The 27,494-nt window shown below is 41.4% G+C and overlaps 1 protein-coding gene across 3 annotated transcripts; it reads right to left on the bottom strand.

Moving 5' to 3' along the window:
* Positions 1-36: 36 nt before the first annotated feature.
* On the bottom strand, positions 37-10,258 carry LOC128620213 (ras-GEF domain-containing family member 1B-B). 3 transcript variants are annotated; one of them, XM_053644979.1, is made up of 14 exons: positions 9,973-10,258; positions 8,060-8,251; positions 6,966-7,088; positions 6,017-6,154; positions 4,873-5,109; positions 4,490-4,564; positions 3,725-3,817; positions 3,442-3,544; positions 3,255-3,334; positions 3,043-3,138; positions 1,411-1,506; positions 1,187-1,310; positions 830-902; positions 37-505 (listed from the first exon to the last, which is right to left on the bottom strand). In XM_053644979.1, the coding sequence occupies exons 2-14, from the start codon at positions 8,240-8,242 to the stop codon at positions 484-486; spliced, it is 1,443 nt and encodes a 480-aa protein (XP_053500954.1). In that variant the 5' UTR covers positions 8,243-8,251; positions 9,973-10,258; the 3' UTR covers positions 37-483. The 3 variants fall into 3 exon arrangements, with proteins under 3 accessions (XP_053500954.1, XP_053500953.1, XP_053500955.1); XM_053644978.1 differs by lacking the exon at positions 9,973-10,258 and having other exon boundaries at positions 8,060-8,524; XM_053644980.1 differs by lacking the exons at positions 37-505; positions 9,973-10,258 and having other exon boundaries at positions 826-902; positions 8,060-8,524.
* Between the last annotated feature and the right edge of the window lie 17,236 nt (positions 10,259-27,494).

Raw genomic sequence — 27,494 nt, 5'->3', positions numbered from 1 at the left:
TTTGAATCATTGAAAAAATCGACTTCTGATGCATAATTATATGTTTAGATTTTCTTTATAAAGCAATGTTCAGTTTATATACACGAGGCCACCAAATCCATACAAAAAAAACCCCGAAAACATTTAAAATGGCATACAAAACATACACACAAAACATAGGAATAGATTTTACAGCTTACACGGTGTAACAGAAGAGGTCAGCCAGCGACGGGCTCTTCGTTTATCCAGAAGATTATAACGCTTGTAACACTTCACTAAGCTTACACAAACTGCTTAACATGAGGTACATGAGATGAGATGAATATGCTTCTCTAATACGGAGATGACGCTGTGATGAGAATCCGGTCTCATTATTCAACAGAGGGGGAAAATAATTATATGAAATTTTTTTTGCTTCATATAAACAAAAACGCTCTGAGCAGTGTTTCACTTTATTTCATTTCGGTCAGGACCGACTCTTCCGACGCTCCCAGAAATCGGCATCTACATCCTGCTGAGAGACGATCTGCAACACAGACCAAACACATCGATATCCATCGAAAGTTCTTTTTACACCAAAACGAAATCAATCAAGACGATGTTCAGAGGCTAACGTAGCTAACAAATAATGAAAGATTATGGCCACCAGTTTAGCATTGTACTCAGTAGTCTTCGTAACACCACTTGCACATGAAATACTTCTGTATTTAATAACAATAGCAAACATTTCCACCTTTCAGATTTAAGCCACGCCTCCTACCCAAATCAGAAGTAATCTGCCATCAAGATTGAGCTATGCCTCTTTTTAAACTTTTTTTTTAATTTTTTAAAAAGGTATGCGAGTCCTCACCTGAGGGAGCGGCGTGTATCTCTCTCCCGGTTGTTCTCTGGTCCTTCACTCTCGTAAGAGGCCAACTGGAGCTCTGGAAGGGTCAGAATCGTTACGTTAACACGCTCGTTCGAATACGTTATCGTTTCTATAGTAACAGCGCATTCACGGGGACCTGTACGGTGGACGTTCCACAACAAAATATTTAAAAAATTTGTTGTATGAGAAGAATAAAACAGTACGGAAGACATGCTGTTATAAGAAAATACAATCAACTACGTGGTAGGGAGAGTAACAGCGCTTCATCATCATTTTTTTCTTTTGTTGATGACACACAGAGTGCTGAACTCTTTCCTTCTTTAGCTCTGGAACTCTCACCGTCTTCTGTGAAGACGGACACGCTGATGAGGTACTGCAGAGTTTTCCTGTCTCTCTCAAACGGACAGATCACCTGCCTCCATGCCAGAAACTCACTCACTTGCTTGGCCAGCTCCCAGAATTTCTGTCACAGAAAATTAAAACAGGTCATGAACTGCTCAAATCAGACAATAAAACAATTATAAAAAAAAAAAAAGTATTATATAAAGGATTTGTGGACTCACCTCGAAGTTGATGTGCCCATTGGGCAGTCGACTGGCGCAGCCCTCGTTAAGGAAGTAGAGGTCCTTAATGAACAAGCTGAAGAATGGAATAACGATCTGAAAATGTAAAAAAAAAAGAGAGAGCGAGAGATGACAGGAAGTAGATTAAGATACACATGCTTCAACACTTATTCGCAATATTAACCGAGTACTGGTCTTGGTAAATATGGTCATGGTCCTGACCAGAAGTTTGTAATAAATAATATTTGTGTCGTCTTTTCTCAAACAACAAGTGTGAAAACAATCTAATCAACGGCAACGCCAACGAATAAAGCCAGCTAGGCGGCAACACGAGCAGCATTGTTCATCTCATGTACATCTCGAGTATTTAAAGCAACGCCCACTAGATGGCATGTGAGAGCCAAAACATCTCTGACCATCTGGATTCAAAGCTGAACCGTAAAATCGAAAACTCTGTCCTTACATTCAAAAGTCTTTAGAATTTCTAGAAAATCCAGAAGACTGGTACGCAAAACAGAGCTTTCGTTGGTTTTATTCAGTAGCGAAGACGGTGTCGTGGTGCTATAGTGCCTCTATTATTTATGTCGGTGCTTTTGGACGTTCCAAAAGTGCGCAGGAGAACGGAGACTAAACGCTTGGACCCCAAAAAAGGATTCAGTGTTTCCTGTCGCGATCTCAACTCAATCTTACTTTAATTTGGACTCAGTACTGACTTGGCCTTGACCCCCTTAAGACTCGGTTGTGACTCGTTCTTGGCTAATCTCGGCTGGTCTCATTATTATTATTATTATTATTATCATACAAAATTAATAGAGGCATTTGTACGATAAACGAAAATTAAAATCTTGTCAGAGATTTCCCCTCGCTGAGCGAGCAGCGCGCTCACCGGCCCGTAGCGCGACAGCGTGCATTTCTGAGTTTTCGCTTTGTTTCGTTTTGACGTGTGTTTCGTTTTGGTTTCTGTCCCGTCACCGCCCTTGTAACGCTACTGGTTGTCCCTAATGTGTCTCAGCTGTTCTGCGTTATTCCTGGTGATTCCCGGTGGTGATGCGTTTCATCGTCACGTCGTGACGTATCGAACTTCAGTATTTGCCGCCTGAGCCATACCAAGCCTTTGATCTTGGTTCCTCACTTCATGTCTTTGATCCTGCCCTCGTTTCCTCGTTTCCTCGTCTACGCCCGGTTTACGTCCGTCTGTACATCCCCTGACCCACGCCTGCTCTCGACTGTTTTTTGCTTATTGGTTTGGATTTGTCTGCCTGTCTCTTTAAATAAAGCTTTGAACGGCACTTGCATCCGTCACCACCCACAGCAATACGGTAGTGCTTCCCTTTTTTAAAAAACTTTTTTAAAATATTGATTCGTTTTTATATTAAAAAAAACACACCTTTTTATTCATTAAACAAATATTTAACACTGAACGGTGGACAAAAAAAAATCACGATATCCACAATGACATCATTTATCACAATATTGATATTATATCATAATATCGCCCAGCCCTGAATGCCATTCCCAATGAAACACCTCCGCAGTATTCCTCATTTCGAAACCTGTCCCCGGAACTCCACTAGTAATCCTGAGTGTGTGTGTGTGTGTATTAGTTAAACCCTGTTTAATGAGTAACCCTACCTTTTCTCTGGCGGTGTGAGCCGTAGCTGATCTCTGAGTGGCTCCTCGCAGTGCAGTACGGTAGCTGTAGAAGTTGTTGGACGGATCCATTTGATGCTACAATAACAAAAACACACCAAATGTAAGATTAATAAGAAAACAACAACAACAACAACAACAACAACAATGATCCAATCTGTACTTGCAATTCAGAACACAAAATGGCGTCTCACCTCCAGGATCTCGAACTTGTCCATGTTGACTTTGCCCCAGGTTTTCTTCAGCCTGGACACGGGACTCACGTTCATCCCGGCTGTGAGAATAAATCCAGTTGAATATAGGTTTTTTTTTTTTTTTTTACACAGGTTTTATTACATGTTTATAAGCTTCAAAAGTATAACGTAATATAGCATCACTCACTGATTATAGCCATTAAGGAGTTAAAGTTGCCGATGTTGAAGCATTCCCGAGCCACGTCGATGAAAAACTCCAACACTCGAGCTCGGTGCTTCTTCTTCACTGGCTAAACCACGCACACGCGCATATACACACACACACAGCAGGGGGCGCCACAGCGTCAATAACAGCGGAGACAAAAAAAGGAGGTGGAGATTTCTGAGAAATGATGCCGTGAACTCATTTCGGCGAAAAGCAGATTAACACCACGTCTTATTCGTGATGTTTTTCACACAAAAATGCTCACCAAGCAGATTTCAGTGGCCACCAGGTAACTCAGCCGGTTAAACCACTCAACGTAGGCTTCAAGATTACTGACTCTCCTTTTGCTGAAAAAACTCTGGGGGAGGAGGGAAAAAAACAAACAAACAACAACAACAACAATTTCAGTTTGTTTCACAGTAATATCACAATCACGTCAGGAGCCACTGTCTAAAATGAAGGAACAAATCCATCAAATAAATAAATAAATAAATACTGAACAAAAGAAAGAAATGAAATACAAATACATGAAACATCCGACTCGCATCACTACGCAGTAAAGTGATATCTCCGTCGTTTTCACTCGGATGCGGTCGCGACTTGGCGGACATCTTTAATTCGATTCCAAATAACTTGTTTATCCGCAAAACTAAAAAAAAAAAAAAGAAAAAGGTTATACCGAGATTTATAAAGAAACCCCAGGTGGATAGAGTTAAGCTAAGAATGCACTCCGGAGGTTTCTATTTAATATCTGCATGACAAATGTTTCACACACAAATCTGCACGCATCCAAAATTCCCTTAATGACGAACCTCTGATTAAATACCGTAAACAACTACGTTAATTTGTTGTTTACGCCCCTTGTTTTCGCTCCTTCTGGAGCCGAGTCACCTGATCTAAAAAGTCACGCCGAGATCGTTAAAGACTCGCTGAGTCACTCGCGCTCGTTTAGAGGTTTGTTTGGTTTTTTTGTTGTTGTTGTTGTTTTTTACTGAATCCATGTGCGGAGAGGGAAAAAAAACCCCCTCACCTTATGGTTATCAGCAGGTCTTTTCTGAACGAACGCCTGGACGAACTCCTCAGGGCCGATGTATCCCAGTCTCTCCTGTAAGCCAAACACAACAGAACGATCAGAATCCTTCGTTCTGATTGGTCAGAAGGTCGCAAATCTTTGTTATCTTCTAATACGCTCCGGTTTCTATAGTAACTTTGTAAATCTTTTTACAGCGCAATTTAGATTTTGTCCTGTTAGTGTTACCGCTGTATAGTATAGCTCGATTATGCAGGTTTGCATTAATATTAAGCGAACGTTAGCATGCCATCCCATAATACCTGCATGAGTATCAGTATCTGACACTATGTGAATACCCCCCCCACCCACACACACACACACACACACACACACACACTCACCATCTCGATATGCGTGAGCTGCTGAGCGAGGATGAACGGGTCGTCGCACACGTTCAGAATACACTCCTCCCTCCGCACGTGCTGCTTCGCCTTCAGAGCGGACGGTTTCTCCGCCGCCGTCGCCGATGACGGCGTGACCGCCGTGCTGGACGTCACCAGAGACTCCTCGTACTGTCCCAGGATGGTGAGTTTGCGCAGGAGTCGCTGGATCAGACGCTGCATCGCTCTCCGAGACAACTACGGAACATCGGGAGCGACATCGAAGTGAGGAGTTTATTTATGCGAGTGAGGACGCTTGATCCGAGAGTTCTGATACGACAGAAGTACGAAATAAAACACCTTGGGCCTGACTGTTACAGGAAAATAATCGTTAGCACCCTAACGCCGATTATTTCCCTTTAAGGCCACGTCCCGAGGTATTTTATTCCTCTTATACCGCGGCAGTTCTGCAACAATGACAATTTTCTGTTCGTTAAATCACCACCTCAGCATACGTTTTATCCGTTTCTAGCTACATTTAATGTCACAGAACGTCCGTAAAACGCGTTTGTTCCTGTTCTCGCTTACGTTATAGCAGCTATAAACGCTCGTTCCCTCACCAGCATCTCTTCATTCTCTCTCTCTCTCTCGATGTTTATCAACAAACAAAAACAAAAAGCTGCTCGTCATGTTAGAGATGTTAAATGTAAAATAAACCTTTATTCTCCTTGTAGAAAACTTCACCACATCAACGGTTACTATAGAAACGATAACGTACGAGAACATTTTTGTATCAGGAAAATATCGTGATATATTTGATGTTTTTGCCGTATCGTCCGCCCTTACAACATGAAACGTTTCCTGCGTTTTATCCCCCAGCTCGCACGTAACCAAACCCTCATTTCCACCAGCACCAGCGTCATCTCTTCACACCACTGTTCGTGTGTCTCGTTCGCTCTCAGATAAAACCGCTGTCCTCTCGAGTCTAACGCACGAGAACACAGACGTCTGACTGGCTGCGTTGCTAAGCAACAGTCTTAGAAAGAAAGAAAGAAAGAGAGAGTGCTGGATTTCACGTCTGCTTAAAAAGGCAACGATGTCATCATTCTCCTGCAATGATGACATCATCTCTAGAAGTTTTAGAAGTGAAAGAGGCGGTGCTGACCTCATCCCCGAACGCCAGCCGGTGCGTCATCTCTTTCAGGCTGCGCATCATGCGCTCGTCCCGGAAGTCGTACGGAAACGTCTCCGTCCACTCGGTGAGAAGCTGCACGATCTTCGGCGCGATGTCACGGATTCGTTTCTGTTGCAAGCAAAACAGGAAGTGGTTTTATAAACAGAACATAGAAAAGAAAGTTTAAAAAAACAACAACAACAACAAAAAAAAAACACACCCCTGAAATGTGTTATGAAGTGGCGTTACATTAGCTTTATTCCTCTTATACCTCCCAACAATGGGAAAACTGCCAATGATTACGTTTTTTTTATTTTTATTTAATGGACAACGCATAATACTTTTTATCCATTTATAGCTACGATTAATGCTTTGGAATGTCCGAGAAAATATATATATTTTTCCATTATTATATAAATATACTATATTTTTTACAGTTATTATTATAAGCCATAAGCCAATCAAATTCTGACAAACAAAGCCAAAGCCCCGCCCACATAATTATGCCGTTACCACTCGGAAACACGCTTTACATTTCACGCCGTCTTTAGTGTGTACGTAAATCAAGGGTTTGTGGCCAGGAACGCTTTTTCATACAATCTGAATATTAAAATATTAAACAATCTAGTTTAATAACGTCATTTCTGGATATTATTCACAATATTTAATGCTTTATGAACAGAAATTTCCCTCATTTCTTTAGAATGAATCCGCAGTTAGATCGAGGTCGATATTATGTATAATTGCCATTAAATTACGCTCAAAATATTACTATAATAATTATCATATTGATGATGATTTCAACCGAAATTCTCACGGGCACATTCGTCAGTGGAAGAGTGTGGAAATAAACATGCGCATAGTTATGCATCGATTATATTTATGTAATAACACCGATACCGGCTTGTTCTGGATAGCGCGAGCGCGCGATATTTTTTACCTTATCGACCTGAGGGTCGCCGACTCGGTGGTGCTCCACACACAAGTAACACACTCTGGACATGAGCTCGAACGGGTGCAGGAAGAGACGGGAATTCAGCAGGAAGGTGAAGATGTACGACCTCTGAAATACGGCAAGAATTGCGCAACGTGTTAAACACGTAAGGTTAAAGATAACAACAACAACAACAACCTGAAATCGTAACTGTGCTTAACTATAAATATGTAACTATAAATTATAAATAACTGTGCTTAACTATAAATAAAAGCGCTACAGTACACTAATAAAAGGTAACGTAGCAAAAACTATTTAAAAAAAAAAAAATCAATGCTTTGTAATCAATAATGAAAACAAGGTAAATAAAACATATATATATATATATATATATATATATATAAACAAACAAAAATAAAAACGGATTTCCCTGTCCAATCAGTGACTTGTTTTTCTGCGTAATGATGATATTAGAAACCGTTTACGTTCATGATTTCATGATCACGCTGTAAAAAAAAATAAATAAATTACCGTAAGACATAAATTTCTTAGAATATATAAGCATTAAGAATGGATTTTTAACCGCATCGTAATCATAACAAATGGTTTTTCCGCTTACCCCACAGCGCTGTTGAATCCTCTATTCTGATTGGTCAGAACGTGTCGATTAGTTCTCAGCGGACAACAGAGGCTCTGACGGTTTATATTAATTCTGATACGTTATCGTTTCTATAGTAACGGCTCGTTCACAGCGGACGTGTGCGGCGGATTTAAGAAAATAATCTGTAAGGAGAGTCAATGTTTTGTGTACAACACTGATGGAAGGAGTCTCCAGTGTCAGCGCTACGTAAAGCTGTAACTTTAAGCGTGCAGACATCTTCAGGACAGAGGAGGTTACGCTTTTTGCGGTTTCTCCGTAACGACAAGATGCGGTTTTTTTTTTGGCCTTATGTTTAGTTTATAGCTGCGATAACATAAACGGGAACAGGAACTATATTCAAATATTAAATGTAGCTATGATGGATAAAATCTTTAATCTTTAATAAGTGAAAACTGTATCATAGGAAAATTGCTGTGGTATAAAAGAAATAAAGGTTTACATCGGGTGAATAATCCACAGTGGGGACGAGGTGCTGTATGAGAGCCTCGAGTGATCCGGATACGAGGTTGTTGTCGTGATATCTCAGCCCGCCGTAGCTCTCTTCCACAGGTTTGCAGCGAGTATGACCTCCTCCGTACGGGTTCTGAGGAAACTTCGCTGCGAACGGCGTCGTCTGGGGCATCCTGGAGTCCTGAGGGACGAATTAACATCGGTCAATACACGTTCTATTCTAGCATGCTGAGGTTGTGTTAAAGCCTGAGCTTCCTGTACGTGCTAGCACGTCTCTTAATGCAGGCACGGGATTAGAATAAAGCCCAGCAAGGATTCGGTACGTCGATGTATTTGCTTTCGAAGCAGGAAGTCAGACACGGCGAGCCAGCGGTGTTTGAGATATGCATGACCTCACACCGAATCTAAGTAGCTAGATAAGATGATTGTTGTTGGGGAATGAACACACACACACACACACACACACACACACACTCACACACACGTATTCAATTTCCAAGGAGTAAGAAGGAGAATAACAACCTACGATTGATGCTAACTAGCTGCTACTGTTGAGAGGTAAGTATGGGCGGGACCAACCGAGCATTTGATTGATTGGCAAAAAAAACTTTTTCCTGGAAACGATTTACAAAATAAGAATGTCGGCAAACCGCTGTCACTGTTCAGATATACACACCACTTTATTAGGAACACCTGTCCACCTGTCCATGCATGAAATCACGCAGATACAAGTCAAACATCAGAATGGTGGTGGTGTGGGGGGCGGGGGGCGGGGGGCGGAGGGATGGGGGTTGTTTTTTGTGACTTGTTGTGGTGGGTTGTATTTCCTGGGATTTTACAGGGAGTGGTGCGAAAGACAAAAAAACACCCAGTTCCGAAAGTGAAAGCGCGTTGTTGACGTGACAGAGAGGAACAGGAACACTTCTTAGAGCTGACAGGAAGGGGACGGTAAACTCAGTCAAACACTCTTTACACCCGTGGTGAGCAGAAAAGCATCTCAGAACGCACGGCGTCGAGGCGGACGGGCTACCACACCAGAAGGGTTTCGCCCCTGTCAGTTAAGAACGAGAATCCGAGGCTACGCTCGGAAGAGGCTCACCGAATCAGGACACTTGATGATCACTCGTTGTTTTTCCCGATGTAGGAAGACCTTAAGGGTGTGTTTTTGTGTGTGTGGGGTGGGGTGGGGGGGGTGTGGACTGCTTGCCATTTACATTCAGTATCAAGACACACACCTTTATTAGTACTTCCCTGTCAATTATTAACCATCTCCGTCTCCTTCATGACCGCCTTCACATAGTAAAACCATTTCACAACCTGGAAATTACACCTGCCCTGGTTTACCCAGGTAGGACTGACCGACGTTGAGCGACTCGTATCCTTACAGTACACACGTCAGTCATCACGGTGCCACCATTCTGCTTTCTGGTCTCGAAACAAGTTGATAGAAAAGACGTGTAAAACGATGAAGGGGTATTTAGGAAAGGGGGACGGGGGACGGGACAGGTTTTAAAAAGCAAAGCCAGGGTAAATATTTCCCATCATGACTGACTGATGACTGACTCATCCGGCTGGGCTGGAAATCATCTGCAGCAAAACAGCTTTGAGAAGAAAAACAAATCCAAAAAACACCATGGATGAACTCTTATCAAAGCAGAGAACTGTTTACTAAAATACAGGCGCTAGGAATGTATTATAAACCATATTCAAATGATCAATAAACCCCAGGATGATATGAGTTAGGTTAAAGGTGCTTTACTCAACATTATGGCATTGCATAAGGACCCTAGGATAACCAGTACTACTATTACTACTACTTCTTAAAATGAACTTTATATCATGAGTAGAGTCATTTCAAATGTATAATATCAACCCAAGGTGAGATTAAAGCTGTAAACTTACCAAGAAACTTTAAAAAAAAAAAAAAAAAATTAAAAAATAAATAAATAAAAGAGCAAAGGACAGAAAAATCCTTTACTGTAAAAGTAACCCGAAACAGACAAAAAATACACGCAGCTCCGGTTAAAACTCGCAAAATCTTCGAGTTGTTTTCAACCTCCGACTTGAAACAAATCAAATCCCGACTTTATATCCAGAAGTTCTGAGTTTATAAAGTTAAAACCGGCGTTTTTTCAACTTCCATTGTCTCACCTTCGCAGGATAAATATCCAGTTTCAGTCCAGCAGAGCGACTGCGGGAAGCATTAAGAGGAAAACCGGGCAACAAGGTCCCGCCCATCATGCAGAAGCAGACCAATCAGCTTAGAGAATAGCGAAGCTGGGACGTGTACAGCGATCTGATTGGTCCTCAAGACGTCTGTCATTGTTCAAAACACTCGAGTGGGAGTTTGTAGAGAGAGGTTGTTGTTGTGTTGTTGTTTTTACGCACAAAGTCGCAAAAAGAAGTGTTTTGTTTTGATGAGACATTTCGTTCTCATTCGAGTGTAGAACATAATCATGTACACGTTATTCGTTATTCATTTAAATCCGTCAAAATGGTGTTGTTAGGGAAACAATCAGCCATCTTCTAAACAACAGTGTACAAGTTTACTGAGAGCACTTTCCATATCTGAGGTGCTTTTTTTTTTAATCAGTTATCAGTTCAGTGAGTCATATAATCATTCTGAGAGTAAACACAATCGCACAAACACTTTTGTGTGAAAAACGATACCCTTAGGACAAAATGTCAACAAAGATTTAGCAATAAGATATTTTATTGTAGATTACGGTATGTGTAAGGTTTCACAGACGTTCTTGCATTAGGACATAGTCATAAAATAATCAAATGTAGGCTACACTATAAAACACTCAGTGTCGTGATGTTATAGGGGAATAATCAACGACGGGATGGAGTGATCGAGCAAGTCCTGCTGAAAAAACAACAACAGAGACCCTCACAGAATTTATAATGGTTTTAATGGTTTTTATGGAACACTCCAATAGTCCCTGTGGATCTCTACTGGTGATTTGCCTTCTATTGGTGGCATGTTATGTCTAATGGATACCACTAAGGACCAGTAATGGTAATGATAATGATTTTAATGGTTAGCTGATGGTTTGTAACGGTATTTTTTAGTGGAAACCATTAGCATTTCTGTCATTTTTTTCAGCAAGGAACATTACGAAAGGTCACTAAGTGTTTAATTCTATCAAATTATTATTATTTTATTTATTGAAGAATGGCATGTCAGTGTTGTGGAACATCCATGAAACAAGTTCGTTCTTGTTCTCGCTTCCGTTACCGTTCCTTCACCAGCCTCTCTTTATTCTTGCTCTTAAATTTAATGACACACACACACACACACACACACACACACACACACACACACACAAACCTCGCAAAAACCGGAACACGTAAACTCCACAGTCCTGAGAACTTTCTCATGAGAGAAGAACCCTTACAGCTGCAGCTTTACCTCCGACTGTTACAAAGCATTGACACTGGAGACTCCTTCCGTAAATATTAAACATAGAGAGCATCTCAGAAAACATAGATTATGTTGAGCATCCGTCTTAGACGTCCCTGTGAATGAGCCGTTACTATAGAAACGATAACGTATTAGAGCGAGTGCTTTAATATAAACTTAAAATAACTGAATTGTTGTCATAGCTGTGCTTTTATAGAAAATGAATCAACACCTTCTGACCAATCAGAATCCAGAATCAACGGTGCTGTGGTATAACCAGATATTAATAGTGACAAAATATATTTCCCTCACTCTTTCTGAATGTGATATAAATATTCTCTAATAACTGGCCTGCCTATCATCAGGATGCAAATCTTTGCACTCAACTCTACGTCCAGTGATCGCAGTTAAACTGGTATAAGGGAAGGATATTGTTCTTCACGTTTTTCTATGACGCTAATCTTGTAAACAGGATGCTCCAAAATCCCCGCAGACTAGACCTGGGCTTAATACATGAGTAAAGAACATGAAGCACCTCTCAAAATTGGGTTGCATTTTGCTCATGGAGTCTTTTTATTTGGATATTAATAGCATAAAAATCCTTTGGGGGGTTAAAAAGCATGGTTTTTGTTGTACATATTTAAGTTCAATATTTAAAAACTCAGCTGGTTATGCAAAAGAATCCGTTCAAGGTTCCTACTGTGGTTTCGTAGCCAAGTATTTTGAGTTTATTTTTATGTATCTGGGTAGATTAAACTCACACTAGAAGATTTGAAGGTTGAGGTGTAATGGTGAACTTAAAGGACTTCTGTCACGTTCGTACAGTATCTTTGATCATTCTGAATTTTATCTGGTCTGCATGCTATACTATTAATAGATCCATCCAGCCATCCATCTTCCATAGTGCTTATCCTAAAGGGTCGCGGGGAACCTGGAGCCTATCCCTGGGAGCATGGGGCGCAAGGCGGGGTACACCCTCGACAGGGTGCCAATCCATCGCAGGGCACAATCACACACACATTCACACACCCATTCATACACTACGGACACTTTGGACACGCCGATCAGCCTACCATGCATGTCTTTGGACTGGGGGAGGAAACCGGAGTACCCGGAGGAAACCCCTGCATCACGAGGAGGTGTGAGGCGAACATGCTAACCATCAAGCCACCGTGCGCCGACTGTTAATAGATAGAGGTAAATATTCCGTTAACCACCATTACAACACAACATTCCAATCTCATTATAAACCATCAAACACCATTAACACCTTTTAATGCAAAAACCAGTAAGACATAACACATCACAGACTGAACAGTTCCTGGACCTGGAACTGAACTAGAAATGGGTCAGAACAGATTAAAACCATCAGGTCCTGGTACATGGAAACCATTTTGCAGTGCTGGTTTGGACCAGTGCTAACCAGTATAGACCGGCAGGAGATTTTCTGCCAGGTTGCACTTTTTTTTTTTTCTTTCCGCAGAGAAGCTCAAAATCATCATCGGAACCATCAACACTCCTTCGTTTTAACCCGTGATGTTTTATTTTTTTCAACAGCAGTAGGTGTGGTCATTATATCTGTGGAATAGTGGGAGTTTTTATTACATAAACCCTGAATCATGTAAACACCAGCGAGCGTTTTGGAAAAGCGATGCTGACACAGTCAGTGGGTGGACTGCGTTTTGAGCCGGAGCCTCTTCAGCTCCTCCGCAAGAATAAATCTCCCCCTGAGAGGCCGTTATTGAACGATGCACAACCCGCCCACACCAGCCAGAAGGCACCTGAATGATGCTATAAGAGGATTCCGGTTTGAGCTGGAGCTCAGTAACAGTCCTCATGGATGAACTCCAGCCGGATCCCACCCTCAGATGCAATCTCATGTATGTCCGTGTGATTATGACTTGTTTCATATATAAATAAATAAAACGTTGCGTAACTATCAGCTAACTCAGTTACAGAAGTATAGTTTTTGGTGGACTTTAAATGAGTAATGTGAGGAATAAAGGAAAAAAAAACACCACTTATTCACTATCCTACGCCGTTTTGTAGTATAAATAGTGCGATTAGTGTGTTCACACTGGAAAAAAAATTAAAAACCCAAAAAAACACTTTAAGTTCGACACTTTAAGTTCCCGGATGATGCGCTCATACGACCGAAAAAACCCAAGTGTGGAACCATGGACGCTCTTCATGCGCTCAACGGTCGCAGCTTTCCTTACGTAACGGATGGGGAGGAGCTATATCAGGCTCAGACGCTGAACGAAAAGAAATAATAAGATGTTTACATTGCCAGCAGCCACAACCACAACTTACTATGTTGATTTTAAATTGTGCGTGCAAAAACAGCATGTACTTCCTGGTTAGTACAATACCGAAAGTGTGCCATCTGAGACGATACTACCCTTCTACAGTTCGTACACTAGACGTCAGAGTGTATAGTGCATAGTATAAGTGTATACTGTAGCGTATAGAATGTCACTTGGGACACCACTACTGTTACAAAGCACTGACACTGGAGACTCTTTCCTTAAATGCTCAGTAAACGTTTCCTCACAGAAAATTTCACCGTATCGACAATTAATACTGTTAATTGTTGACACAAGTCCGCGTGGAAGTCGTTGCTATAGAAACGATAACCTATCGGAAGTCACGCTTTTGATAGGAACGCCTTCCGAGTCGGATCTGAGACGTGGTTTAGTTGCGTTATTCGGTGAATTAAGAAGAATGCGTCACGTTTGAAGCCACGGTTTAAGTTTAGAGTCTCGGCTGAATGTTATTCAAGTGCCGTCAGGTGTATAGGATGCATTGTTCCTAAATACACACACACACACACACACATGCACAAACAAACAAGAATGTAAAAATTCCAAAAATGCACAACAAGGAAATTCCACAGAACAGTGCAAACAAAACCTGCAGCTCATTAGCTGCGAGCGCTATCCCATCTGTGACTCTGACAATGGATAAGCCTGGAGAAGGGGGTGACACTGAGTCACTGCTTTCCAGTAAGTGTGTGTGACTCAGACTCCCCCAGACTCCTCCTAAGTCCTTTGACCTTCAGACACAGAGTCCCTCTGTGCACAAATCTGCATCTTCCCTCGTCCTGAACACTTACGACGTACACGCCAGACCCCAGACCGCTGCTGAAAACACCAGATCGACGTGAACAACATCCTGATTTTAATATTTCCAGCTGTGCAGCTGTCATCTGGTATGAAGTAGTCGGTGTTTGGTAAATCGCTTAAAATAGCACTTTCCATTGAAATGTCATTCCAAGGAACAGTCTCACAAAAGACTGTGAGTCATTATGATCCTAGGCCTACTAGTGACCTCATACTGTACATCAGCAACTACACAGAGAACGATTTAAACACTCGGACTCATGCTGTTACAGGAAAATAAACAACAACAGGGTGGTGTGATGAAGCTACCGACCGTCACCACCAGGAAGTTGATTATTTTCCAATAACGACACGTCCCGAAGTGTTACATTCCTTCTAATGAACGGCCTGTCATGCGTTTTATCCATTTCATAGCTACATTTAGTGTTCATCTCGCTAGGCTCCGCGTTCGATTGATTAAAAAATATTATTTATCATCTCCGTTGCTGTAGTAAAAGATTTCTGTATCGCACGTGAAGCTGTTCTTCGTTCAGTATTCTGACTGTAGAGTTTCTTTCTTTCTTTCTTTTTGTTTGTAATAGAGAGAAAGGTGAGGGAACGACTGTTTATGGCCGCTGTAATGTAAGTGAGAGCGTATTTCACAGATGATCTGCGACGTTAAATGTAACTAGAAACAGACAAAAACAAAACGATGACCTGTCGTCTTTGAATCCATTAATTATTGGGACAAGTCATTATTGGAAAATGTGAGTGGCATATGAAGAATAAATCAAATCAAGTCTGGGGCATCACATCATAATGCAAAGATTATACTGCCTTAAATAATTCCGTTTTAAAGGTTTGAACTCCAACGTTTTCAGAACGTTTCCAGTAAGCACGTACGTTTTTATTATCATCAAATACGGGAGATTCTGCGTCTGTGTTATAATACATGTTTATCTGCTTATGTACCCACCACAGCACGGTCGAATTCTCGAATCTGATTGGTCCAAATGTGCGCATTTGCATTTGTGCCTTATACGGTATCGTTTCCATAGCAACGGCTCGTTCACGGTGGGCTTGGACAGCAGACGCCCCGCATAATATACTCTAACACTAATAATACAAGGATTAAAAAAATAGCGTGCTGTCTAGCAGAGACAAATGTACCGTACCATCACCGATGCGGTGAAGCCTTTTGTAAGGAGACGTTTATTTAACGTTCGGGGAAGGAGTCTCCAGTGTCAGCGCTTTGTAACGGTCAGAGGTAAAGCTGTAACTTTAAGTGCTTTAGAAGGAAAGAGCTGACGTCTGAATAAGAGTCCCTACTTATTCAGACGTCCTCTTTCAAGATGGAGGAAGTAAACAGGTCAGGTCACATGACCAGTTATGACTCAGATGAAAAGGTTTATATGTAATTTAAGTCAACTGGTAATATGATCTACTCTACTCTCCAGCCACCAACACATCATGATCACGTTTAGAGCTTCATAAGTAGAGAATAAAACGTCCATTACGTTACGTTCAGGATTAAACAGGTCGAAGTGTTACAGGAGTTTACTCGTGTCAGTGAAGCTTAGCGATGTTTAATTAACTGCACACAGCGAGGCCTGGTATATAAACGCTGCAGGGGTTAATTTAACACTGTGCGATTTTTGGCTGGAGTTTTAGGCGAAGCCCGAGCGCTGAGAGGAGCGTGTTAGAGTTTCACTGCAGGTGCTGGAACACGCTGAACATGCAAACAGGAAGGACGCGAAACCGCTTTCCTCCTGCACCAGCTGACACGAGAAGCCACGCTTTCACCCTCAGCCTTGTAGGAAATTAATCAATAGCAGGGTGGAGGGATGAAGTTACTGTTACTACCCTGAAGATGATTCTCCCCCTGTAAGTGCATGTCCTGAGGTGTGTTTTAAATTCGTCTTAGACCACAGCCGTCTCCTAATAATGAATGAATGAATTAACAAACCACACGGCATACTTTTTATCTATTTACAGCTACATTTGAAACTTCCTTGTTACATGACAAGCTGTTTGTTTATTATTATTATTATTATTATTATTATTATTATTATTTTTTACTTTTGTATGAATAACTTTAATAGAAAGGCAGGTGAGGGAACCGATTTATTATTTATTTTTGAGGTGTTATGACTTGATTGACAGGCACTCCGCAACATAAAATCGAACTGTAACTGGATAAAAAGTTGATTTTTAATAAATAAAAATGCTAATCAGTTTCTGTACGGAATAAAAAACATTTCATGGTGTGATATCATTGAAAATAAATCCAACTCCAGGACATGAAGCCTTATTATATTAACTTTATATATATATATATATATATGTAAACTTTTAAAATTGGGAATTTTGGAGATTAAATATAAAAAAATGTTCCCATCTTTTACAGTTTCAAGTTTTTAAAGCAGGACAGTTTCACCCTGCACTGCACTCGGCCTCGTGCGTATTTCTGTGGTAGACCGAGTTACTGTAAATGCAGTCCATTTGCTCTGAAGTCCAAGCAGATGTCTAAATTGTGTGTGTGTGTGAGAGACAGAGTGCGCTTAGGAAAGGGAGGGAACGGCTCTGCGAGGGCTCTAACACTCATATTAAGCGCGCGGGAACAGTACGTCCAGCTGCCAGGGAAAAAAACAATGGGAGGGGGCTCTTTCAGGAAAAGAGGGAAACTGGAGGAGAAACACCCTCCACCAGACACGACCTTTCATTCCCACAACCCCTCTCTCTCTCTCTCTCTGGGTCTCTCTCTGTGTCTCTCTGTCTCTTTTGATATGACTGTACAAACAACGCCTGCATCTCTCTCTCTCTCTCTCACACACACACACACACGCATACACAGTGTATCACAAGCAAACCTGCGTCAGGCCACGTTGCAGGAAACACGCGGCCAGAACACGGCCTTCAGGATGTGGCTGCGTTTAAAAAAAGAGAGTTTTGGACAGAGGAAAGTCGTAGTGTGTGGGTGTTTTTTTTGTGTGTGTGTTTTGTTTTGTTTTGCTCCAAGTCTCTCCGTGTACAAAAATATCACGTGTAGTTTCTGATGATTGTTATAGACTTTTTCGATCCAGGCCAAACTCCGTAAACCATACGCTTTAAACGTCCAAACAAATTATGGATGCTCTGGAAGGAGGTTGGAATTGAAAAACACGGTGCAATTTTCCGCCTGATTTTGCTTTTTTGCAGACGAAAGAGTTCCTAAACTCGTAAAACAAAAAAGAATTCTCCGGTTGCGAGTTAAGATCGAGGTCTCGGAGCCGCCATCGTGGCGACGACAAGGTTGCGTCAGTGTGAGAAATGTTCGACGAAAATCTAATCGGAAAGCCACCGACAGATGGACGCTAGCTATAGGATGACGCCAAACTCACAGGACAGCTCCAAATACGCTAGTAGCAAAGATGAAACGTAAACAAAACCTGCTCTGAAAAAAAATAAACATCTCCTTATTACCGAGGGCTCGCTTTGTTTGTGTTTATACAAGACTGTTTTCAATCCTGAGGCCCTGTTTACACGGATGCCTTTTCGTTCTAAAACGCCGTTTTAAAATGAAAACGTTCCTCGTCCACGCTGGCGTTTCCGCCGTGTTTCGGAAACGATCTCCGTCCACGCTACACGACCGTAAACGCATGTCACGTGACCAGTCGTGCACACTGGGCATGCGCATACGAGTGTAAACAGGAAGTCGGTTGCTAGTCCAAACCGACGTTCCGTGTAGGGCTTACGCTGCTCGAAATGAGATTTGTTGGCGATCGCTCTAATCGTAGCTCGCCTCTTGCGCGTGTAGCAGCTGCAGCGTTATAAAATACAGAACTGAACCGCACAACGGCGGCTAAGAATGACGAGAAAGCCAGAAAAGCTCGCGGTTCAGTCTCCGTCTTGTTGTGTATATGATTATGATTAAGGTAGTGTAACGGTCATGTAGTGGGGGCTTGACAAATCAGGGAAGGATACGCGACGATCCAGAAGACCCAATCAGGGAACGAATGTGGGCGGAGCCACGCCTTCGTTTTCAAAACGTTTTGGTCTGTTTTACACTGAAACGCGAGGGTCGAAAACGCCGGAGTAGTGTAGGCGACAGGCGTAACCGTAGCAACAGTTATGCGTTTTAAAACGCAGTCGGACTGCGGAGAACGTGCGGTTCGTATGGAAAGTGTACTTTAAATATGATCCACGTGATTTGCAGCTACTGTTATTGAAAATTCATCGACACCTCCTGACCAATCAGAGGCGAGATTTTATTTCAATGTCATTTACTGTCTATAGCTGCACTATTATTGTTATTTTGATCTCTAAGACTCAGAGTCAGGTACTACTGTACATAGGTGCATGTGTTTATTTGCACTGGTCTGTTTATCTTTATTAGATATTCTAATCATTATGCTGACTTTGTGTTACTGTAACACTTAAATTTACTTGTGGGATAAAGTAAGGGTTATCTTATCTTGTTCATTTTTTCATATCAGACCGGCATTTTGTCTCTGATGTGCTTGAAGTCAGATTGCACGACTGGTATCAATCTCTAGCATTGTTTGGCTATCATACTGTACTTTCTCAGCAGGAGAAAAACAGTTTTTGAGCCTTATGTGGGCCTCCGTGGCACGGTTTCAGGAGCTGTGAGAAAGCCTACCGCAGAGACAGAATGCCAGCCAACTTTCTGGAAAAACAAAACCACCTCCAGAGCAGGCCTGGGAGCCGGCGGCCGAGCCAGAACCTGACAACCGAGAGAAACCGAGCTTCCTTCAGGCCTGCTGATGTGGACAGATTTGATACATGGCTTTGTTATGGTGGTACCGTGATACAGGCTACTTCAAAATGGTTAGCACTTACTGTCAACAGGAAGCTCGGCGTGTCCTGGCGAGAGTTAAGTGTATCTGCATGTGATTGGCTGTTGTGATTGTGTTTAAAAAAAAAAAACCTTTCTGAAGGGCAGCCTAGCAGGAGATTGGAGGTGCGGTAAACACAGCTGGGGCCATTGTCTTAAATACTCGAGTCAAAGAAGAAAAGGAAAACAGCAGAGAGTGAACTCACAGGCTAATGTTTGCTTTGCTTGGGTTAAAGTAGTGTACAAGATTTATCCATGTGTTTGGAATATGATAATATTTTAGCTGGCGTGACGTTGGGTTTCCCAGTGTGCGCCCTATTCAGAGTCAGGTACTTAAGATGATTTTCAGAGCTCCTAAATTCAGATTAGGATTCAGATGTTTTTTTTTTTTTTCAAAAGCGTCGAGACTGTTGCCTTTAAACACAAGTTTTTAAACCAGAAAAAAAATCCGGGATAGAAAATACAGACCGGAAAAAGAAGCAGCACCGATTTAAAAAAGCTAATACAAAAAGGCGAGTATTGATCTACATCTAATAGGGGTCTAATTTGGTTTGCAAACTTGGTTTCATTTAGCAATATGGCTTCCACTCTCATTAGTCAGCAGCTTATAAAATTTCACTTGATCCGGCAAAACTGACCCCCCCCGCCCCACCCCCCTTCCGCCGTGTAACTGAGACACGCCTTTGTTTTAGTCCAATTAAATGGCGCTTCTCCAGGACCATGGTGCAACACGGAACAGTACACAAGACTGCAGTGCAGTGCAGCCTGGAGATCGCTGAGGATGGTGCCACTTGAAGTACCATGTACCACACGGACGTTCTCGCTGTGGTTGCTGGGACTACGGTTACTGCGATGGCCTCGGGACTGCGATGACCACATGCAGTTTTACACTCAGGTCTCCTTTAGTGAACAGTGGACTAGTTCAACAAACAGACTTCATATTAAACCATAATAAACTTTCTTTTACTTTCACACTCTCCGTCGTGACCCAGATGAGGACGGGTTCCCTTCTGAGTCTGGTTCCTCTCGAGGTTTCTTCCTCAGATCATCTCAGGGGGTTTTTCCTCTCCACCTCTCAGTTGTATGAATGAGACAAATGTAAGTCGCTCTGGATAAGTGCGTCTGCCAAATGCCGTAAATGTAAATGTATGTCAGCCGTTCAACAATGTTAATTCATAAAGTCCTCGTTCACAGCTCTGTATACTTTTTAACACTAATTACCTCATTTGAGCGACCAATGCTAAAACAGTGCTGCTATTGGACAGATATGTGCTCGTTTTTCGCCGTGCTGGATGTCGCACAATCGTGGTGTAGTAAAAAGTGCTAATAGAGGCCCACTGGGGCAGGAATCACGCTGCCCCGCACTCGATCTCTATGAACATTTTCAGGACAGATAAAGTGATGCACAGTCCCATTTCTATTGTAAGATAGAGTATATTGCAAAGTTTGGGAGAGGGAAAGCGGGATTATGGAGTGGATTTGTTTCCCGATGGAAAGGCTGAGAAAAGAAAGATGTCTTTCTTTTTCCAATACCCAGATGTTTTGTGCTAGTTTCAGGTTTGTGTGTGTGTGTGTGTGGTTTTTGAGAAATAATCGGAAACTTAGCTGAAATATGTCAACCCTGGTAAATGATATTACTTCAAACATAGTTGAAGGAACGTTTTACATTTCATAGATACAAATTTTTTTAAACATTTAGCTGCTAGACTGGACGCTGGGTGACGGTATGTTGGCTAGTAATCAAAAAATTCACAAGATTGTAGCTTATAGCACACGTCAAACATGGTTATAATCTACGGCCACGAGCCACTTCTGGAAGTATCTGTAGTTGTTGTGTGTCTCCGATGGTGTACGGATCACCAAAAACTTTCAGGGAAGTGTAAAGAAACCACTTTTTACTGTATTCCTCAAGGGTTGGAAAGTTATAGCATTATAATTAACATTATCTGCCCTTAGACTTGTACTCTAAGTCATTTGTAGTTGTTTTGTTCTTCATGATGAAAATGTTCGCTGTGTTAATCACTCATACGCACTACAGATACAGCCGATTGAGTACTTTTGACCAGCAGGTTGTCAGTTCAGATCTCAGGACTTCCAGATTTCCACCTTTGGTCACTTAACCATCAACCCTTCAACGCTTTATTTGAGATATTCTCTTTACGGATTTTATTCGTCTTTACTTCAGAAAACACCATCCTCCGCACGAATGAGGAAAATGCCCAATGTTATGAGAAGGTAGCGTGTTGAGAAGAGCAGTATGGGAAAAGGTGTCGCTTATCACGGCTTCCCGATTCCTCTCTGAGCCTCGGACCCGCCCTTCCAGATTTTCCTTCCTGCCTGAAAACTGTGTGTTCGGGTCAGCAGAGAGTCTGGGCCGTGATCTCAGGAAGACCTGCAGCGTCAATCAGCACGTGACCTGATTTCTGTGAATGAGAGGCACACACACACACACACACACACACACACACCGACAGATAAGGATATATATACAAACATTCTGAAACGTGCTTAAGTTTGTTGATTTGTTTATGGTCTGGATTCTAAATCCTCACCATGTGCGTAACTCTTGGCACGGCCCAATAATCACTAAATGCTCACTGATTTCTTTTCCCTCATCTTTTTCTAAGTTGTATACAGTTGTTAATTCCTAAAATATCCACATTAAATATTCATGGTATTGTTTGATTCCTGTTCTGATGCATCACTTTATTGTTTTGCGAAATTTCTGTGAGTTTTAAAGCATATCCACATTTGAGAATTAGTCATTAGAATTAAGACTAGCATCATTTCTCCAAAGATGCATCCCTTTGCCGAGCTGCTCGGCCGAGAGGAGTGTAAAATCTTCCACGTGTAAAACAGAAGCGTGAGATGCTAGGCTTGAATTTATGCAACAACAAACAAACAAAAAAACTGTACGGAATTAAACATGCTAGGAAAATAATCAACGGTGTGGTTGCACCGCTGAAGTGCTGTTACGTTGATTCATTTCCTTTAACAGCACATCCCTAAGTGTTTGATTCCTCTTATACTACGGCAGTTTTGATGGTTTATTAACGAACAACATATTCTTTATCAATACATCTGATCTGTTTATAGTTATAAACGCCTAGTTCCTGTTCTCACTTACGTTCTAGCAGCTATAAACAGTTGCAGCTTTACCTCTGAGTGTTACGAAGTGCTGACACTGGAGACTCATTCCATAAATCTCCTCACAGTGCGATAGCTGTCCCTGTGAACGAGCCGTTACTGTAGACGCGATAACGTATCAGAACGAGCGCATCAATACAAACCTGCGCTGCCGTCAGAGCCGCTGTTCTAGAGAGTTAATCAACACCTTCTGACCAATCACAATCCAGAACTCGACAACGCTAGTGCTAACTAGCTGCGGTATTTAATTTCCAGCCCTACTGTTGTTACACGTCCGAACCTGGCTTGTTTTTTTTTTTTTTTTTTAAAGAGAACTTTTGAAACATTGACAAACCCTGTTCTCTGACTTTATGTTTTAATTCCTGATGAGGATCTGCACTGATCTTCTCCCTCCAGAGCAGCACTTTACAGACTGAACACTCCACTCATCAGGGATGTTGGAGAGACACCAGCTGGCGTTTCCCCACCACCGCACACTCTGATGTGGATGGAGATCGAATGTCAAAGGAATTCCTTCAAGCACACATGCCTCGAGAAAGTAAAAAAAACAAAACAAAACGAGTTTAATCCTCTTTCTGGCACTCGGCACACGCGGGATTGTACCGTACCTGACGCCTTTCAGGGCAAAGGCTTGTGGGTTTTTAGGTGATCAAAGTAAAGTGGTATCTCTTTTTTTTTTTTTTTTTTTAAAAAAAAGCAAAGTTAAAGACAGGAAATGTAAGCAGCTGAAATGAAAAAGTTAGACATAAATAGGAGGAAAGAAAGAACAAAAAAAAAGCAAGAGAGAAAATATAAAAGAGGTGCAAACTTTACGTTCAGAGCATTAACAGAAGCGGAAAGAGGTGCGGAAAATCGATATTTATTACTCATACTAGTTCTACTAGTTATACTAGTTATAATAGATAAAATATTAATATTTAATAAAAAATATCAAAACAAAATTTTAACATTAGATCAACTGCTTCCGATCAGTTTGTAACTGCCATAGTTTTTTTTTTTTTTTAAATGTCGGAAAATAAATAAATAAATAAATAAATAAATAAATAAATAAATATCAGCATATATGAAGTGTATCGTAACATCATTTATATAGCCAGTTAGAAAGCTTAGCTGAAGAACTCATGGATTATTTTTTATTTGCAACACAATAACAGATGTGTTGACTGTAAACTTTACTGTTTATCTTTAAAAAAAAAAGAAAAAGAAAGAAAGAAAGAAAGAAAGATAAGTGACACTGCAGATAAAAAGTCTTGCAAAACTTACAGAAAAATAAAAAGAACCAAAAGCAAAAAATCAAGAGGTCGAAGACAAACGCTGACAAAAACAAACAAACCTGATACTAATATTATTGAATATTTTCCTGACTATAGTACACACACACTAAATTTCTCGTTACTATGAGTTACTTTTCTTCAGACTTTTGTCATACATCAAACAGGACTTAAAAATAAATAAATAAATAAATAAATAATAAAAAATGATTCAGAATCGTTTACATTTCATTAACAAAACATATGAAACATAAAGTGTGTGAAGTTTCGGTATTTCAGCATTGATTTGATTGAAGAGTGTGTGTGTGTGTGTGTGTGTGTGTGTGTGTGTGTGTGTGTGTGTAAAGTTCTGTGAATGATCTCGCTCTGTGTTTTAGTTCCTTCTCTCTTCTTGGCCTGTTGCGTAACCTCGTATTGATTCCAGAGGTTGCTCCGCCCACGAACATTCCTTACAGGGGGCACGGTGCTGGCGTACATATGGAAAATATAAACGCTCTGAGCCTGGATGTGGCTCTGTTTCACTTTTCCTAAAGGCCCGCATGTTACGTAACACACCCAGAACCCAGAAGTTGCCCACACCCGCATGTGCAGATAAAGCGTGCATTCATCAGTCCTCCAAATTTATCCGTCCAACACTGCAGCTCTCCATTTTTCCATCTGCTGCACACTGAAACAATTAGAGGAGGAACTGGAGAGAAATGACACTGATTCATAAAAATCAGCGAAATACACCATCCGGGAAGCCATTACATCTCGGACGACGACGACAACGACGACGACGAAGAAGAAGATGGATTTGTTTTATTCTTGGAAGACCATCTGACCTTTATCATGAAATGTCAGAGGTTCACTTGAGTTGAACTTCAGAGCATTAACCCCTTTCACTCGTGACTGTTATTATGAATTATTTAGTAATTACAGTAAAGCGAAGAAGTAAAAATCGATTCTATTTCTGCAAAAATACAGAGAGCTAATTTATACCAAAGCAACCCAGTCCAGAGAAGAGCAGATACTGCAAATAAAAGCAGAATTGATGGATGCAGTAAATGTGTCACGCCGAATCATATCCAAAGCGCTAGACGTGGCCGTTATTTCTCCCGCGAGATTCATATCTAACCGCATTTTGCCCCGCCCATCGTCTAGCTCGGCCTTATCACACGGTAGCTACCGACCAGGGAAGTCAAAGGTTAACACGTGCTTCCTCCAAGACACACGAAGCCCACACTCGGAGGAAAGCTATCCACCCTCTTCCGCATACACGACGGCCGTGATTGGCTAGCGTCACTGTGATTGACGGTGAAGAGGTTCTTCTGGCGAAAACGCTTTTCTGTTGTTGTACGTCAGGACACGCTTTCCTAAATTTTCCAGGTATGATTACGTCATACGTGATCAGGCGTAAGAAGTGAAGGTGAATTTCACTGTAATACGCACATCAAATATGAATAATTTAAAAAAAACTGCGTCTAAACAAATCCCAGCACTGTTAATAATAGGGGCTAACTCCGCCCCTAAACCATGATTGACCGATTATAGCTTTACAACCGGATGATCAAAAGTTTTCTTTCAGCTTCAGTAAGATTTGGAGAGTGTAATCTTTATTGCTGTTGTTTTGCTGTCGACCACACCCCTTTACACGCCCTTGACGACACCCCTTTTCATTCCTCCTGACCCCCTGACTCCACCTCCTACCCTTTATTTTCATCTTTTCATCCACACTTCTGCATACACACTACACCGGTGTATTAGGCTACTGCACTCGAGTCTCATTCATTCCTATTTATTTATATTTTTTATCGTATTTATATTGTATAGATATTTATTATCATATAAAAGGGAAAGAAGCAGCGTTTTTGATAGTACACTATTTGAATGGATTAAATTCTAGATTTTAGATTAACAGCACCTGGAAACACAGTGGACACGGCATACAATCTGATAAAATACTGAATACACACCAGGTGCACGACATTCTGAATAATAACACACACACACACAGCACTTACACAGTGTTTGACCTCCCGTTTCCACACCTCACTGGGCTGACAGACATGCTGATGAAAAGCGTTTCCTCTCAGAGCATAAACATGTTAGCGTGGTGCTTACAGACAGCTGCTGAATGCCGCTCGTGTTCGGACGCATCATTAATTTCCACATCAGCTGCTGTTTTCTTCACAGCCGTTGTACATTATTGTAAGTCTGCGCCATGCTACGATAAGCAGATGTTGTTGTTCAGTACGCTCGGCAAACAGCGAACGCTATCGAAATATTCAGCGAACTATTCAACAGGTTCCAGGAAGATTCTGATCTGATCCGGTCTGATCTGATCCGAAGGTTGTTGATTAGTTTTCTATAACAGCAGCTTCGACGGTAGTGTAGCTGCATATCACGTGTTTATATTAATGCGCTCGTTCTAATACTGTACGTTATCGTTTCTATGGTGACAGATCTATAGTGATTTCTATAGTGCTCTGTGAGGAGATGTTTACTGAATATTTATGGAAGGAGTCTCCGGTGTCAGCACTTTGTACCGGTTTAGAGTTAAAAGCGTAAATTGAAGTTTTCCAACATCTTCAGGACAGAGGAGTTTAAGCTTTTGTGGTTTCTTTGTAACATATATATGGATGTTACTTTCACACGTACCACCTACCTAGACATTGTCACAGACCAAGTACACCCCTTCATGCCAACGGTGTTCCCTATGACAGAATAATGCCCCATGATACACTGCAAAAATTGCTCAGGAACGGTTTGAGGAACATGACAAAGAGTTCAAGGTCTCCAAATTCCCCCAGATCTCAATCCGATCCAGCGTCTGTTGGATGTTCTGGACAAACAGGTCCGATCCTCGAAGGCCCCACCTCGCAACTTACAGGACTTAAAGGATCTGCTGCTAACGTCTCGGTGCCAGATCCCACAGCACACCTTCAGAGGTCTTGTGGAGTCCATACCTTGACGGGTCCGAGCTGTTTCGGTGGCACAAGAAGAGGAGGACCTACACGATATTACGCAGCTGGTTTTAATGTTCTGGCTGATCGGTCAAAGTCAGAACAGGAACTAACTCATTTTACGGATGTTCCACAACATTTGTTATACATAAATGTAACTATATAAACGGATAAAAGTATGATGTACCATTCTTTAATAAACAAAACATGTCATTGCTGTGGTAAAAGAGGAATAAAATACTTTAAGACGGGCTGCTATAGGAAAATAATCCACCTCAGTGTGGGAACAGCACTTCATCTCACCACACTGTTCATTTTCCTAAAACCGTTCGACATGGAGTATTTTATTCCTAATGTTATTCATTTGTTCCTCACACACCAATCTCAGACAAATACTAAGATTATGGAACATGACTGCTTTATAAACACTGACTTAAAGTGTTTAAAAAGTGTAGAAAACCTGACTTCTGGCACACCACCTCTGGATATGACAGACAGAATTCGCCCCCTAGTGGCAGTCGTGTTGTGTTTACATTTTGTTTGCCGATGAACTTAATATATTTTTGACAAAAGGCCACAAGTTTAATCGAATCTGTAGCCTAAACAAAGCATATAATTTAAAATAGAAAAACGTTGATATTTTTCTTCATGAATATATTTAGACAGTTATTAGACAGTTATTGGATATGTGTGTAACATTTACCAGATAGCTAGCCTGCT

Source organism: Ictalurus furcatus, chromosome 16 (assembly GCF_023375685.1).
Source record: "Ictalurus furcatus strain D&B chromosome 16, Billie_1.0, whole genome shotgun sequence".
NCBI lineage: Eukaryota > Metazoa > Chordata > Actinopteri > Siluriformes > Ictaluridae > Ictalurus > Ictalurus furcatus.
The sequence above is the reverse complement of the archived record's forward strand: the minus strand, read 5'-3'. Positions and strand labels throughout refer to the sequence as shown.

What these genes read in the sequence shown, in the direction of transcription:
- LOC128620213 (XM_053644979.1), bottom strand. Translation starts at nt 8,242, where the DNA reads ATGCCCCAGACGACGCCGTTCGCAGCGAAGTTTCCTCAGAACCCGTAC. An exon ending in GCGACCCTCAGGTCGATAAG is followed by an intron (nt 6,155 to 6,965) that starts GTAAAAAATATC and finishes TGCTTGCAACAG; the next exon opens with AAACGAATCCGTGACATCGC. An exon ending in CTCACACCGCCAGAGAAAAG is followed by an intron (nt 1,507 to 3,042) that starts GTAGGGTTACTC and finishes TTACATTTTCAG; the next exon opens with ATCGTTATTCCATTCTTCAG.